Raw genomic sequence first — 18,131 nt, 5'->3', positions numbered from 1 at the left:
GGACAATGGTTGATAAATTGATGTACATCCACTATGATGATACACAAAATTACCCTCCCCCCCCCCCCCCCTATAGACCACAAATAGTAGTTGAAACGTTTAGGCACTAAGCTAAATAAACCAACCAATCAAAATACAATAAAAGTCACCAAAGTTGATAAGCCATCGAATAAGAAAACGTTATTATAAAACTTTGGGGACTAGAGTAATCAACAGCCCATTGTCCCAGATGTATATGTATTATGTACTGTGTACTTAAAGATAAAGCTACGTGTATAACAAGTACATTTAATTGTAGAAATTAAAAACTTATATAGATTTCATTTAACAGATTTTCGTTTTTCCTTATATTTATACTAGCGGCTACGCCCCTAGAGGCCTCTAGTGGCACATTAAATGTTTTTTGTTTTGTTTAAGTCTCTACGATACCTCTTTATGTTGCGTTGAAGTCTCTCAAATACTAATTTTTTCCCGATTTTTTTGTGATTTCTCTTGGGAGGGTGGTGGTACCCTACCCTAAATAGTTATAAACCTTCCCGGGACCTATGAAAATCTACCCTGTTAAGGAGAACCCACTCGGTTCAGCGGTTAGCCAGATCTTTCTTTACAGACAGACAAACAAACATCATGTTACTTCATTTTAAGGATATATATGCAGACAAACACTGAATGTACAGTATTTTTGAATCTTCAAAGTACATAAACATGAAATATTTCTTAAAATATGTAGTTCTATGAAAGACTGAAGAGAAATTCAAAGATTTATATGTCAAAAAGCTTTTAAATTTTGGGAAATCCTTGTATAATTGAAATTCTATGATTTTGAGACAAATTTTACTCAAACAAGGATGATAATATTTATAAGGGCGAAGCATAAATATAAATATTACTTTTAGTGCAAGAAACTAAGATGTAAATATGTAGTACTGTAATATAGCTGAAAAAAAGTTATCGGATTGAAACTTAATTATAGATACGCAGTTAGAAGGAATTTTAATGTTAGAGGGAGATTTGAAATCTGCATCAAATTTTAAGGATTTTTTTTTATAAAATTCGTTTTTTGTATAAATCTTTATCTAAAAGTGGAAATACAATTTAAGTTAATTAATTTTGACTAATAGGATAGGTTGATTTGAAACTACCTGCGCTCTAATTGGTTGAATGATGTACGACACTTAAGCTTCTCTAATCAGAGCGCAGATAGTTTTCCATCCACCAATCACAGATGTCAAAATTAAACGAATTTTTTTAAAAAATCCTTAAAATTTGATGCAGATTTCAAATCTCCCTCTAACATTTAAATTCTTTCCAACTTATATATCTTAATACGCAGCTTACACAGCTTATACCAACAAAGAAATTAATCCGGGGAAAAATCACGAAACAGTTTTTCAGCTGTCGTTGGGGGGGACAATACATCGTAAAATTGACGACCTCTCCATTGGTAAAGATTTATGTTAATGTTTTGGGAATTATCATGCAAACTTTAAAACGATCATATGATTCCTAGATTAATTATCAGATATTGAAATAAAGTCAACTTAATCGATTGATGAGATCTTATAAGACAGAATCACAACCAGACAAATGTCTAATTTTCTAAATTCAAAATTAAAATGTAATGATGATAAACAAAATTACGTCAGGTTTTGATTTAAACAATTGGTTGGAAATTAATAGTTAAAAAACTTGGTCTAAAACTTTTTGGTACCAGTATCCCCTCCCTTCCAGGTACTTACAGTTGACAAGTGTATCATTTTCTTATTTGCTTTAGTCAATGTTGACATAGAGATATTTTAGTAATTTCCCCCAAAGTGTCCAACGAGCACAAGCCCCCCCTCCATTTTTAAAAATAAATTGAAAATAAGGGGGGGGGGGCAAAAGATTTTTATTCAATATGTCTAACCCTGCGGGGGTTATCATGTACCTAATACAATCTAACCTAACCTATCCTAAGGCAGAAAAAGTTACCTCCATATTTTCAATTTTTTGAAGAATAAGGGGGGAGGGGGTTCAGAGCTCGATTAACCACTTTGAGGGAAACCGCCGATATTCTTAATGTTGATCTAATGGTTAAACAAACAAAAACTCACATCATTACTTTATACAATCAAGATTGAAGAAATGCTTAGATTTTGTAAAATTTTCTGAAATATTCTTAAAATAAAGTCTTTTACATCTATTTAATTTAGTATTAAAAAGAATTTTTTTTCCTGTCAAACTTGGAACCACTCCCCCCCCCCCCCCACTACTTTGAAATAAAATGTAAATAAGGGGGTGGGTAATATTTCGTATACTTGTGAATTACTTAAGGTCAAGATATATAGAGTACATAATAGCCCTGCAGGTTAGGGCACCGTCCCAACAATAGAGGTTGTAAAACAAGGATGACAACATCCATAAAAGCGAAGCTCTGAAACGGTACGACAAACGGACATTAACATTTGTATAATGTCAGAACTGAATAATCAGAATGCGAATGTATAAGAGTCAAAGCAAAATTGTAAGTAAATTTGTTAAAAAACTGCTTGATACAGGATAATGATTATGGACATACTTACATTTTTAAAACTTGATTATAGAGTTGCTTCGCTTATAATATTGTACTTTGTTGTCCCAGGAATCAGTATACCAAAAATCAGACCAATCGGATAATTAGGGCAAATACAAATTTGTTGTTAAAAATGTAAAAAAATTAACATGTTTAAAATGGACGTACAGACATTCTGGTAATGATTATAGAGTTGCTACGCTTTCTAACTTGTACCTAACTATTACAGAAATCACCATGCAAAATTTGAAATCGATAGGACAATTCTAACATGCCTAAATTAACGAAAAAGGCTATTTAAAAAAGTAAAAAAATTAACATGTTTAAAATGGACGTACGGACATTTTGGTAATGATTATAGAGTTGCTACGCTTTCTAAATCGTACCTAACTACTAAATGAATCACCATGCAAAATTTGAAATCGATAGGACAATTCTAACATGTCTAAATTAACAAAAAAAGCTATCCGTGACGGACGGACGGACGTACGGACGGACGGACCGACCCTAATTATAGAAAAGCTTCGCTTTTAAAAAGGAGGGATGTAAATTAGGTGAAATTTTCATTAACAAAACAAGGATTAATATCTTTGTTGTATTTGTCTATGTATATGATATATCTCAGAGAGAAGGGACAATGGACTGTTTATAACACTTGTTCCCAAAGTTTTAAATTTTCTTATTCGTTGGCTTTGGTGACTTTTGTAAATTAGGAGACTTCAGCAAATTTTGATTGGTTGATTCATTAAAGTGAGTGTCAAAACATTTCAACCACTAATTCTAATTTACAGAAGGCTTTATTTTGTTTATCATTATTGGAGATGTATAATAATTTATCAGTTATTGTCTTATCCCTTTAGATCCCTGGATATATATATGTATTATTATGAGGTTAACTAAATAGTAGGATAAATTAGATTATGTACAATCAAGAATACAGAGGTATTATTTATATTATGTGTGTGTTTGTGTGTCTGTGTGTATATGTGTGAGTGTGTGTTTGTTTGTGTATGTGAGTGTGTGTTTGTATGTGTATGTGTGTGTGTGCGTGTGAGTTTGTTGTATTATTCGCTTATTTCATACCAGATAAAAAGTAGGCATATCATTAAGGACGTTCAAGCTTTTTTATTTGGGAGGAGTAATCTTTATATCATAGAGGCAAAGACGTCTAAGCTTTTTTATTTGGGATTGGTAAAATTTAAAAATAAGAAATTTTAAGGATGCCTTATTCATTTGGGGGTGGGGGGGGGTAAACACCCCTTTAACCCCCCCTGCCCTTGCACGTCCTTGTATATCATTATCATCCATCCTGTTACATTAATGGATACAGAATAAGTGGATATTGTTAATTTTAACGTCAATTTTGTTGCTAATTTAGTCCTCATATATTGGTCAGGGAAGGAGAAAGGGTAAAGTCAAAAGGGGAATGAATGGCTTTATTATATTGGCAACCTGCGATAGTCATGCAGAAGGGTGATTTTAGGTATGGATCTTATAGGAGTTTTTCAATACAGGGAGGGAGAGGACATTGGGCTGTTTATTACTCTAGTCCCCAAATTTTTATAGTAAGGGTCTCTTATTTGTTGACTTTATTGAATTTATTTGATTGGTTTATTATGAGTGTCAAGTTTCAACTACTAATTGTAATCTAAAGAATGGGTAATTTTGTGTATAATCATTGGTGATTTATTAAGCTATTTTTCGCAATTTCACTTAATTACTGAAATAAAAAAAATGGGCCTATAAACAATTAACATAAGAATTACCATCCAACCGACCGAATGAAGGATATGCTTCAGAAAATCCGATTTTTTCACAGAATTATACTTAACCATTAACAGTTGGGCCCCCTCGGAGGAAAAACAGCGGCGGTTTTTCACATTTTGAATGTCATTTAGACATGTAAAGGACAGGTTTAGAAATTAAAGTAAAAAACTAAGGTCGCAGGAGTCATTTAAAGTTTGCTGGAGACCTGGAGGATCAGGACCTATAAAATCAAGACTAGAACCTAAAATTGACTTTGAAACCTATATTTCATAATTTGACTTATTGAATAATAATCTCACCTTATTCTTTCTTGCAATAAACATTTTTATGAGATAAATGCTGGATTTTTTATAGGCCAAAATTTCACAATTGCATTTTTTATAGAGTTTTTTTTTTAAATTCACCAAAACAACGTTTCTTGCTTATGAAAAATATGTGTAGCTACTAACTGAAGTTTGTTATTACATAATTGAAGCATGTATATGATATGTATGTAATTGAGATTTTTGGATAGGTAAATTAAAGGTCTACTAGCGGTTACACCCCTAATATCTGAAAAACTGCCTAAAGCTATCCTAGGACCAATGTAAAATTCCCCAAAAATGGAAAACCCAATCGGTTCATTAAATATAGAAATCTTAAGCTACAGACAAAAAACCTTACCACTTTATATTATAGGTCTATAGGATAAGCAAGTTTAAATTACATTATTTTTTTAATTTTTTGTGTGAAATTTAAAAAAAGTTATAGAATTATTAATTTGCTAATAATTATAATTTATCAAATCATAATATAACTTTCATTACCTAAAACTTATTTTACTAAATGAAGATTTTTTGTAATACTTAATTTAATTATCCCTATAGTCATGAGTATATGTAAAGTATCTAAATATAGATAACTTTGATAACTATAGATGATTAATTGGGTAGCTAATTTTCAATGAAGTTTATTCAAAAAAATTTAGAGAGATATTTCATTGGATTAATGATTATTTTGCCCAAAATAATATTTACACTTTATTATGAAACGAGCGGTTGCGCCCATAGCATTTAGGTTCTTTGCATTCAAAAGAGTACAAAATTACAGAAAATAGCACAAAACCACCCTTTTGATAAAAAAATAAACAGCCTAAAACCCCACAGTTCATAAGAGCAGCCTACCAAAATGGAGGACCCAATGGATTCAAAGGTTATTGAGATCTTAAGCTTCAGACCATACAACCATACTACTTTATCTAATATTTTTGTCTTTCACAATTACACTAAATTATGAAGATACATTTAGTCTTATAAATATAAACTTAAAAATTTTAATAACAAGCTTTTTCTTCTGTTTAAATTTCTAGAAATCCTTTTATTCTTATTTTTTTTGTATTCTCCATTATTCTATGTTTCACATGTGCAAATATGTATTTATATTGATACACAAAGAAATTTTAATGAAGATCATTTCAGACAATTCCAGTTACTTATTATATAATTAGATTTAATCGAGGATACACAATACATTAACTTATCGTCCAATATCCTTTTTTGTATTTCTTTTTGTTTAGTTTAGAATACATGAGCTGCATTAATCCTAAATATTTTTTGGTAGCAAAGTGGCTCTACAATTCATTTTGTCCGTAACGCTATAATATATGTAAATGTGATATTTAAGGCATGAAGCAATTTACTTGGTTCGTCTGTTGTTGCTAGCAGACGAAAAAGGACCCCAGCAGGGGGATCCAGGTAGTTGTCCAGTTATCTATCTATATTTATAGAATTGTCTGAATTGTCCTAAACAATCTAATTTGCCACATAGTTGCTAGGTATAATCTCAACTCCGATGATGATAACCTCATTACTAATCAAGTACTGTTTACATTTTAAGTGAGCTGTATTAATAAATTTACACCAGATGGGGGATTTTTTTTTACTAGCGGTTTCGCCCCTAGCCTCTAGGGGCTTTGTCCCAAGAGGTTTCGTATTTTAGATTTAAAAGAAAAATAAAGAAATAAAAAATTTTGGAGGGAGGGGAAATTTTTTTTTTTTTGGGGGGGGGGGGGTTGGGGGTGTCCCACCCCCTAAGAAAATAGTTATAAACCTTCCCGGGACCTATGAGAAGCTACCCTGTAAAGGAGAATCCGATCGTTCAGCAGTTAGTGAGATCCTTTGCTACAAACAAACAGACAGACAAACATTGTTCTACTTAGTATTATAGATTAGCGATGCTACGCTTTAATTAACTTGTCTGGCCGTCAGTCAGTCCGTAACGTCATTAGGAAAATGTAATTTTCTCTGCTGCTATTAAAGGTGGACAGCTGAAATTTCAATGGGGTATTCCTGTCCAGTTTTTTGTTTAGGAATGAATATTTCTTACCCGAGGGAATAAACGATGGACCGATAGGTCATCATTTATTCACGAGGGTAAGAAATATTCATTCCTAAACAAAAAACTGGACAGGAATATCATTCTCATTTAAACAAAAAACTCATTTTTTTATTCTAAAATGTGGTTTAATTTTCCTTTATTTCCCCGCTATGATCATTTATATCCCTGATATCAAGTTTCTTTTAATAATTAATAAAAATTCTAAAATCTTCCAAAAAAAATTAAAAATCTTCTAAAAATGACTACCTCCGGGAAATAAATGACTACCTCCGGGAAATAAATGAATATTTACATCCACTATTTAAGGGGTTGTTTATATGGGAATGAAAATTCCTAAGACATATGCGCATCGAGTCTATAAATTGTTTTGTCCGTCTGTCTATCGGTCAATCAATCAATCCGTCTGTCTGTTGGTCAATCAATCAATCCGTCTGTCTATCGGTCAATCAATCAATCCGTCTGTCTGTCGGTCAATCAACCAATCCGTCTGTCTGTCGGTCAATCAATCAATCCGTCTGTCTATCGGTCAATCAATCAATCCGTCTGTCTATCGGTCAATCAATCAATCCTTCTGTCTGTCGGTTGTGCCTCATGAGATATAAACCTTATTTTTGAAAGGTTTCGTGATTTTTGTGAGTTTTTGCATATTATCTATATTGCTTTTCTCACATTGTATGTTTGTCAATTCCATGATTTTTGGTGTTTCGCTACTTATGGATGTTGTCTGGTTTATTATAATCGAAAAAATATTGAAAATAAAGAAATACAATTTTCATGAATTATAAAAATAAATAAGCTTTAAAAGATTCCTAAAGGGATAAAAACTTTTCCTTGGGTAAAAGTTAAAATCTTAATTTTCTTAACTTGGAAAAAGTTTATAATCAGGCTAATTCGTAATTTAGAAATTTAGATAGAGTTGCGAGTCTATTCTTTTTAGTAGCGAAGCTACTCTATAATTCGAAATGTCCGTCCGTCTGTCCGTCCGTCTGTCCGTCCGTCTGTCCGTCCGTCCGTCTGTCCGTCCGTCCGTCTGAGACAAAGTGGGGGAAACGTGATTTTCTCGGCTTCTATAAAAGATAGACAGCTGAAATTTTTAGTGAAGATTCTTATAACATATGCCCATCTAATCTATACATTGTTTTGTCCAACCGTCTGTCATTTGGGGTGCTAGATCGATTCCTACATTTTCATGTTTTTCTGATTTTCTCAACTTCTCAAGATAATGGGCTGAAATTTTCAGGGATTGCTTAAATTTACATTTTACATATTTTCCTTAAGTTTTATTACGATTTTTTTATTAATAGGGGTGCTAGATCGATTCCTAGATTTTTAGGTTTTCTATTGTTTTCTCAATTCCTATTCAAAATTTACGGCTGAAATTATCAGGGATTGAATAGGCTAATAGTCTACATATTTCCATCAAGTTTCATTAAGATTTGTTTATATATTGTGGTGCTAGATCGATTCCTAGATTTTGAAGTTTTCGTCATATCCCTATTTCATCAAATATATAGGATGAGTATGACACTGGTATATGGAAAATATATTCATAATATACATTCATCATTTCTGAGCTTCGCTACTTATGGATGCTGTCATCCTTGTTTTTCCCTCAAAACGCCTTTCGTTTGCTGAACCCCCTTCCCCCACTTATTTTTAATAAAAATATTGATAGGTTGGTTCAATATATAAGTGTCCAAACTTTTCAACTAATAATTTTGTAAGCTGTACAAAGTGTCTAAAAAATCAGCCGTGTGACGTCATAAAAATGAGGGATGAGATGAGAAGTGGGAAAGGAAACTCATAAAAAAGAGATGGATAATCCCTCACATTTATGACGTCAAACGGCTGATTTTTTGAGACACTATGAAAAGCTCTAAAATTTTAACCTATAACCTTATTATTCGAAATGTACTTCAATTTATCGTTCATTGTCTAATCCCTTAAGATTTCTGAGCCTATATATATAACACTAACGGCTACGCCCCTAGAGGCCTCTAGTGGCACTTTAAATGTTCTTTTTCATATTTAAAATATGTCTATGGTGCGTTTGACGTTTATGTTTGCGTTGAACTCTCTTTTTAAAGTCAAGAAACTTAAAATAAATTTCGATTTTTTGTGATTTCTCTTGAGAGGGTGGTGGTACCCTCCCCCAAAATAGTTAAAACCTTCCCGGGACCTATGAGAATATACCCTGTTAAGAAGAACCCGATCGGTTCAGCGGTTAGCGAGATCCTTCGGTACAGACAAACAGACAGACAAACATCCTGTTACTTTAGTTTAAGGATAATATCCATAAATACCAAATTTAAGATAGGTTTACCCAAGATCAATGAAAATTTACTATTTAAAAGCCTTTTTTAAAAATTCAAAACAGGTCTCGCCTCTATTAGACACAATCGTTCTTGTTTTCTTTTCAACTAGTTCATTAAGATTCTTTCAAATATTTCAAATGCTTCATTAGGAACCTATTTAACTTTTAAATACAATTTCTTGAATTATTCATTAAAAACAAAATCATTAATATCTACTAATACTTGTCAGCCTTGTAACGTCATAAAAATCAAGGATTATCCATCTCTTTTTTAGGGATTGCTTTCCCCACTTTTCCTCTTAACTCCCTCATTTTATGTCGTCACGTGGCTGATTTTTGAGACACTTGACATATCATATGAGCCTTTAAACATTCTTATAATCAAGGACGTCCAAGGTGTTTCCTGCCACTATTCAAAGCCCCTATTTTTCCCAATCAGGTAGATTTTAAACATTTTTTTTAGGGCTGTACAGTTACACCCTAACACCCCCCACCCCCCAAAAAAATATAATAGATTTAGTACATTCCTCTCTCATGTTTTTTGTTTGTTTTTTTTTGGGGGGGGGGCAATGAAGTCATTTATCCTAAAGGATATTTTCTAAAAGCGACTGCCCGTCCTCTCCCAAAATAGCATAAAAGCTGCCCTAGATCATTTCAGTCGTCTAGAGATATAAAGTAACGTACAAACACACATCCAACTATTTCAGACTTCAGTCAAAATAAACGCTAACCTCTTTTTTAGACTGGTTTATTTTATCTCTACTGCTAACTCTAAGTTTCTGCTTGAGAAGTCCAAATATGGAAAAGTTTGAAGACTTTTGTACAGCTTCAATTTCAGCTGCAATACTCCGGTCTCCGTCGGCGTGCCGTCTCCGGTCCTCTCTAGATAGATAGATAGATAGTTTGTCAGATTGATAATTAGATAAATATTAAAAATATATTTATAAAAATAAAGTTAGTTAGATAGATAAATTGAGGTCCCCTCTAGATAGATAGATTAGTAGATAAAATTAATATTTGGACAAATAGATATACGTACATATGCACAGAGGGACAATTAGAATTATAGAGTAGCTTTGCTAATAAGTGTCCTTGATAAGAACCAGTAAATAATCAAGATGAAAATAATAAAAAAGTTAATCTTGCCAGGTAGGGAGGGGACATTGGACTGTTTATTACACTATGGTCCCCTAAGTTTTTTATAGTTGGCTTAACAAATTAGGGGACGTTTGGATTGGTTGATTCATTAGATTGATTGTCAATACTTGTAATCTACAGAAGAGTAAATTTTGTGAATCATCATTTGGGATGTACATCAATTTATAGGTCATTGTCTTATTCTTTTAGATCCCTGTAATCTTGCACTTAGAAATGATTAAATTCTCATTATAGGTATCCTAAATAGTATCTTAAGTACCCTCTTGACAATTTAATATGTGCAAAAAGAAGGATTACTATCGACAATGTATTAACTTTGACACTTTCTTCGAATATAGTTTTTAATAGCAAAGCTACTCTATGTATAATTGGAAATGGACATTTGTGTGTCTTTCAGTTTTTTTCTTGATCTATATTTAAGATTTTTTTGTTAATATTTCCTATACCAATAAACATCTAGTATGTAATTTACTTTGTCATACTTTAAAAAGCATAGATATCAAAAGGTTTCCTAATTTTTTTTGGATATTTTTATTATCTCAGCTCCCCATTAGAACTAGAGAGCTAAACAAATTTATGTTAATAGATAATTTCTGAGTATAACTTTTAAGCCAGTCCAAGTCCTAAATAATTTTTTAATCCCTTTTATACCATTCTTTTTAACTTGAAAACTTAAAACGGTTTATTTTCAACAATATAAGAAAAAATGCCTCCCTTCTCCCCCTTCGGACCTTAGGGTTAAAAAGAATGTACTAACCCAGGGAGAGGTGGGACAATGGGCTTTTAGTCCCCAAAGTTTTATAATAACGTTGTCTAATTCGTTGGCTTTAACAACTTTAGGGACTTTTGATTTAAAATTTTGATTGGTTGATATATAAGTTTCAACCACTTATTTCAATCTAACGAAGGGGTATTTTTGTGTATCATTATTGGTTATGTACATCAATTTATCGGCCATTGTCTTATCCTTGGTACTAACCTATGATGTGATCTTGATCTTGTTCTGGTTGATCTACGTGATGAACTTCTACTGACTGAACCTGAACAAAACATACAAGTCACTTCAAATTTTACAAATAATCGGGTATAGACATTAATTAATTATTAATGAACAGTAAGATATATAAGTTGGAAGGAATTTATGTTAGAGGGAGATTTGAAATCTGCATCAAATTCTAAGGATTTTTTATTAAATTCGTTTTTTTGTATAATTCTTTATCTAAAAGCGGAAACACAATTTAAGTTAATTTATTTTGACAAATAGGATAGGTGGATTAGAAACTACCTGTGCTCTAATTGGGTGAATGATGTACGACACTTAAGCTTCTCCAATCAGAGCGCAGATAGTTTCCCATCCACCAATCACAGATGTCAAAATTAATTAACTTAAATTGTATTTCCGCTTTTAGATAAAGAATTATACAAAAAACGAATTTTATAAAAATCCTTAAAATTTGATGCAGTTTCCAAATCTCCCCCTAACATTTAAATTCATTCCAACTTATATATCCTAATAAACAGTTATCTCACAGCTTGCTAATATGATACTTTTTTATGCTTGTTTTCTTCAGTCAAGCTTTTCCTGTGCATCGTTTGGTCTTGGTTATTCCAAATTATTTATAGGGCTTCCCATGACGCGTATAGTGATGTGTGGGCATAATATATTAAGCCGTTTGCTGAATAGATTTCTCGAGATAATCGTTACCAGGAACTTTTTTCTATGAACTGTACCAAATCCGAAAATTTTCTAGTGATCAAGAAGAATTGTAAAGATATCTTTGACCAATTGATTACTTTGTCTAGCCATCAACGACTCGCGTAATTAGCTATTCTTGATTTTTTAAAATATTTGTATTTTTATCTACTTTTATGGATTGTATCTTTCTTGTTATTGTTTAAAGTCAAAAGATAGTAAGTAATTACGTCGTATACTATTACTGCTCACACCTGTCATGTCAAACGCATGACATACATATCAGACATAACAGTAGTTGCAATTAATTTTGCGAATTTAAAGTGTCATATGTAAGTCTCATTTATTGTAACATTTATCACTCTAAATCATATTGTGTTTGGTACTAAATGAAAGAGTAGATATGTAAACCAATATTACTTTCCTTCGTCTGACAGATATTGAGGAAATATACAGCAAGAAATTATGTAAAGAGTTTTGTACTTTTTGTAATCAACTACATTTGAGAAAAGCAATTTACATTATTTTAGCCCCATAAAACTAACAATTGTATATATAAGATAAAGTTCTTCATAGTGACAATAAAAAATGACGTCTTACAATACAAATAAATAATGATATGACAATACTTAGACTAAATTACCAATGGCATTGGTAGGCTAATATGACGTCATTTTTATAGGCACTATGAAAAGCAAAATCTACCAAATGTTTTTCCCAAATTAAAAAAAATAGGGGCGTAAACCTTAGTTTGGGGATTAAACATTAACGTTAAAATAATCTACCTTTAAATTTAAACTCAAAACACTAAAATATACACTGAACAAATAATATAAAACGCAAACATATTTTGTGTGTGGAAAATATGGTAGATAATTACATGCTAGTTACAAACATATTTACCCTTTTTCACAAGAAAACAGTTATTTAACACTCTTGACAAGTGTACTAAACGTGAAGTAAAGGTATATTAAGACCCGTGCATGACCGTGGCTCAACACGAAGCGCATCCACTCGTCGGGGGAAATTTTTAGTGCAAATCAGTGATCAAAAGGGATAAGACAATGACAATTAAATTGATATACATCTAAAATGATGATAAACAAAATTACCAGTCAGTAGTTAAAACGTTTGAATACCCAACTTTATAAACCAACCAATCAAAATTCAACAAAAGTTCTCGAAGTTGTGAAGACAACGATTAAGAAAACATTATCATAAAACTTTGGGGACCAGTGTAATAAACAGCCCATTGTCCCCTCCCTGCTTGCCAACCATTAGTCAGGTAAAAGACTGATTGATCCACAAACCATCCGCTAGAATTCAGGAATAATGGATCCTCTTTTTATATAAAAGTAACAGGATGTTTGTCTGTTTGTGTGTAGCTTAACCTCAATTTTTCTTCTTTTACAGTGAAGTTTCTCATAGGTCCAGGAAAGGTTTATAACTATTTTGGGGAGTGTATACAACATTCCTCCCAAGATAAAAGATAAATTGCCAATAGGATAAATGACCCACCCGATAAATTTAGTTAATTGAATACTCAACTTTTAATCATCCAATCAAAAGTACCCAAAGTTGTTAATAAAACGTTCTCATAAAAGTTTGGGGACTAGCGTAATAAACATCCCATTGTCCCCTATCTCTCTGGTAATGCTATGTGCCTACTATTCCTGTGTTATATTAACTGTAATGATCTTTCCCAATGTCAAAGCAAATCTATTATTCAAAGGCTTTCAGATAATTTGAAAGGTTCATAAAACAAGAAAAACAATATAAGTTTAATATAAACTTATGATTATAAAACAGCAAAAAATCAGTCCTTTCATACATAAACTTGTAAACCAGGATTCTATTTTAGACAGGGATCTAAAGGGATAAGACAATGGCCGACTAATTTATGTACATCCCTAATGTTGATATACAAAATTACCAATGCTGTAGATAACAATTAGTAGTCGAAACTCAATGTGATTAACCAACCAATCAAAATTCATTAAAAGTCCCCAAAATAAGAAAACGTTACTATTAAACTTTGGGGACTTAAACAGCCAATTGTCCCCTCTCACCCTGTAATTTAGAGCATACAGTATATACCTTATTTGGTAGGTCAATCAGTTGGTCAGGCTACAACAAAACTTTCCTCTCTCCCACTTTTTATCACAACAAATGGATGTGCCCCTAGTATCTGCGGGTTCTGTATTCAGAGGGTACATATACTGGGCATAAAATTAGCCTAAAACCACTCCAAAAAATAAATCTAAAAAACCCTAAATAATGGATATTATAACGCTTCAAACAAAAAAAACTTTCTACTTTATGTAACACAAGCGGCTATGCCCCTAGAGGCCTCTGAGGCAAGAAAATTTTAAAAAATTAGATTTTTTTGTGATTTCTCTTAAGAGGGAGGTGGTGCCCTGCCCCATATAGTTATAAACCTATGAGAGCTACCCTGTTAAGGAAAACCTGATAGGCTTAGCGGTTAGCGAGATCCTTCATTACAAACATACAAACACACAGACATCCTGTTATTTTAATATAAGGATAATATACTTAGGCTTTATGACTGTTTGTCCTTATCTCATTATATTTGTGCTTTGCTACTTATGGATTTTGTCAACCTTGTTTTTCTTATATAAAAATGTATTTACTTTTTTCTTGAGACAGACAACATAATGACATCATTTCTGTTTATTTTTACCTTGTTATATTTAATTACAATATGACCAATATCAAACAAAAACTTAGGATCTGGTGTAGTTCACGGTAAAATGTTCCTGGTAACGAATATCTCCAAAAATCTATGAATCTAAAGACTGTTAGCTGACAAACGGTGGAATGTATAGATTATGCTTTCACAAAATTTGTATCGATAACAGAAGGCCTAAAATAATCTGTATTAGTCATTGATTAATAATTCACAATTATCTCGCAGTGCACATAAATGCGCAAAAAAGACATATTACGCGTTTTTTCTTCAGTGAAGCTTTTCCTGTGCATTATTGGATCTTGGCTATTTAATATTATTTGTAGGCCTTTTTATGCCGCTTAAAACGGTGTGCGGCCATTACATGTACGTTCAGCCGTTTGGCAGCTAGCAGCCTTTAAAAATTAAAGATTTTTTAAAATAATCATTTCCACGAACATTTTACCGTGAACTGCACTAGATCGACAACTTTTTAAAAGCATTAATATAACAAATCAAGTAAAAACTAAAATTGTCATCGTCATTACTTAAGAAGCTAGTTGTACATAAACAAGGATGACAATATTCACAGAAGCGAAGTTCAACAAATTAGATAAACAAACGATAATTAACAAACTTATTGAGACTGCACTTTTAATATCAAAGAAACAGTATATTTCTAAATCAGATTGTCATAGGAATCACCATTTGAAAATCATGGTAATAGGACGAACAACTATCATGTTTTAATGAAGATATAAAATTTCTGGTTAAGGTTATAACATTGAAAGTTTTTAAATTGAAACTTTGTACAGATGAACGGACTAACTAACTGATTCTAACTGTAGAAAAGCCTTACTTTTACTAAGATTAAGTGTATTAGTTTTTTAAAACAGAGAGATTGGACAGCTATTAGTCCCCAATGTTTTATATTTACGTTTTTTTATCGTTGACTTAACTACTTTGGGCACTTTTTTGTGAATTTTGATTTGTTGATTCATTAGGTTGAGTGTTCAAACGTTTCAGCCACTAATTTTAGAGTACAAAAGTGGTAATTATGCGTATTATCATTGGGGATGTACATCAATATAATGGCAATTGTCTTATCCCTTTAGATCCCTGGTTAAACATTTTTTTTGCCCATTCTGTACAGAAACCAAGGAGAAATATGTCCATGAAACGAAAAGATGAAAAACGCAAATAATAAAAAAATGTGACGAAGCCCAAAATACATAACTTTTGCACAACGTCGTCTTCCTGTGACGTCATAAAATGAGGGAGATGAGAGGATAAGTGGGAAAGAAAATCCTTAAAAAAGAGATGGAGAATATGACGTCCCAGGATAACGACGTGGTGCAAAAGTTATGTATTTTGGGCTTCGTCAAAAAATGTAATAAGAGTTAAAGAAGACACGACGGGGCTTTCACGTAAAGTACTTTGTCAGGTACTGCTAAAATTTTGGCCTCCCCCCCTCCCTGTTTTTAATAAATAGAAAATAATGTGGGGAGGTATTTCTTCACTTGTTTGTTTGTTATTTTAGGTACGTTTAGAATATATTGGGAACTGGGTAGCCCCGCAGCAATAGGACGTCGCAGGTGTGGGCCCCGCAGGTTTAGGGTCCCCGCATGGGCTAGAAAGGGAAAAGAACACCCCCACCCCTAATTTTCGATTTATTTAATAAATAAGAGTGAGGTATCAGAGCTTTTCGTGTTCTCAAAAATGGTAAATAATTTGTAAGCATGTTTTGTCTGTAACGAAGGATCTCGATAACCACTGAACAGATAAGGGTCTCTTTTTACTGAGGTCCAGAGCTGAAAGAGGCCTCTAGGGGCGAAGCCGCTAGTTATAAGAAACAGTGTTGTATTAGTATAAACAAGAAACATTCTATGTTAGGGAAACTTAACCTTATATTACATGAATTATGTGTTGACAGAAAACTTGCATAGCATTGCAGGTTATAAAACTTTGTTAATTTTTCTTTACCACATCTTTCTTTGCTTTACCTAAATTAGCCACAGAATGTAGAAAACTGTAGGGACCTTGATATTTGACCTATACGGGATTAGGTTAGGTTAAGTTAATAACCTCGTCCAGTAAGAGAGATAGTGGAGATATATAAGCTACTCTTATCTTTGTTTAAATTATTAATTCGTAATATTATTTCTACACAAAAGACGACATTTTACTTTTCATAATTGTACGCGGCAATCATGTACCACTACCACGTTTTATTGTACCTACCAATTATCTGAGATGGGGTTTTAAAAAATGCCGCGTTTTTTCAACAATTTTTTAGACATTGATTGATTAAACAAAGACGATGGGATTTCAACACAGAGTAAATTAATAAAATTAATAAATTGCTGCATTATTAAATATGCAGCAAAAATGGATTTAAGTTGTATTAGACATTATACAAATGGCTAAAATAATAATCGTTCAATCAATCAATGTCTAAAATATTGTCGAAAAAAACGCGGCATTTTTTAAAACCCCATCTCTGATATTTAATATGCTTATTATAATATTATATAATTACCTCGGCCAATAAGAGAGATAGTGTGGTATAAGAACTATTAACATATAGAGTTGCTATGCTTACAATGTTATATCAATACCTTGGCTAATAAGAGAGATAGCGGGGTATAAGAACTATTAACATATATTTCAACACAAAAGACAACATTTTACTTTTCATAATTGTACGCGGTAATCAAGTACCAGTACAACGTTTTACTATACATGTAACTAATCAGCTGATATTTACTATGCTTATAATATTATATTATTACCTCGGCCAATAAGAGAGATAGCAGGGAAAGAAGAACTATTTTCACTTGACACTCCTCTGAAAAAAAAATATTCTGTTAAAATCCAGCTGGAATAAAGAAATAGCACAATGGCCGATAAATATTGACGTATTTCCCCAAGATACCATTGTTGTAGATTATAATTATTGGTTGTAACGTTTGGACTCTCAACTTAATGAACCAACCAATCAAAATCAAATGAAGTCCCCAAAGTTGTTAATTATTTAAAGAAAAGCAAAGTTCTCAAAGTTTTTGTTCTAACTAATAAGTTATAAAATGTGGGTTTAAAACATCCGGTGCCAATATTAAGCTATAAAAATTAGAAAGAATTTTAATGAATATGATAGATTTGAAATCTGCATAAAATTTTAAGGAATTTTTATAAAATTCGTTTTTTGTATAATTCTTTATCTATAAGCGCAAATACAAATTAAGTTAAATAATTTTGACATCTGTGATTGGTGGTTTGAAAACTATCTGCGCCCTGATTGGAGAAGCTTCAGTGACGTACATCATTCAACCAATTAGAGCGCAGGTAGTTTCCAATCCACCTATCCTATTGGTCAAAATTTATTAACTTAAATTGGATTTGCGCTTTTAAATAATGAATTATATAAAAAACAAATTTTATAAAAAATCCTTAAAATTTTATGCAGATTTCAAATCTATTATATTCATTAAAATTCTTTCCAATTTTTATAGCTTTGCCAGTATAATTTAATGTCCCCCTCCCTCCCTTGATTTGATGAAGAAATTTATTTCAAAAAACCTTGAAA

The 18,131-nt window shown here is 32.1% G+C and overlaps 1 protein-coding gene across 9 annotated transcripts in view; it reads right to left on the bottom strand.

Moving 5' to 3' along the window:
• The window catches only part of LOC145334908 (multiple C2 and transmembrane domain-containing protein-like), a 159,323-nt gene that overhangs the window by 110,568 nt on the left and 30,624 nt on the right, over nt 1-18,131 (bottom strand). For 7 of the 9 annotated variants that reach the window (XM_080180532.1, XM_080180531.1, XM_080180530.1 and 4 more), the window contains exons 7-9: nt 17,338-17,393; nt 11,146-11,206; nt 9,740-9,890 (exon numbers count right to left, since the gene is read on the bottom strand). In XM_080180532.1, coding sequence (XP_080036658.1) covers nt 9,740-9,890; nt 11,146-11,206; nt 17,338-17,393 — 268 coding nt within the window. Of the gene's footprint in view, nt 1-4,617; nt 4,788-9,739; nt 9,891-11,145; nt 11,207-17,337; nt 17,394-18,131 lie in introns of those variants that run through there. The other 2 variants (XM_080180538.1, XM_080180537.1) reach the window with 2 other exon arrangements.

Source organism: Acartia tonsa, chromosome 13 (genome assembly GCF_053477335.1).
Source record: "Acartia tonsa isolate MP-2025a chromosome 13, ASM5347733v1, whole genome shotgun sequence".
NCBI classification, from domain to species: domain Eukaryota; kingdom Metazoa; phylum Arthropoda; class Copepoda; order Calanoida; family Acartiidae; genus Acartia; species Acartia tonsa.
This window is presented reverse-complemented; position numbering and strand designations above follow the sequence as displayed.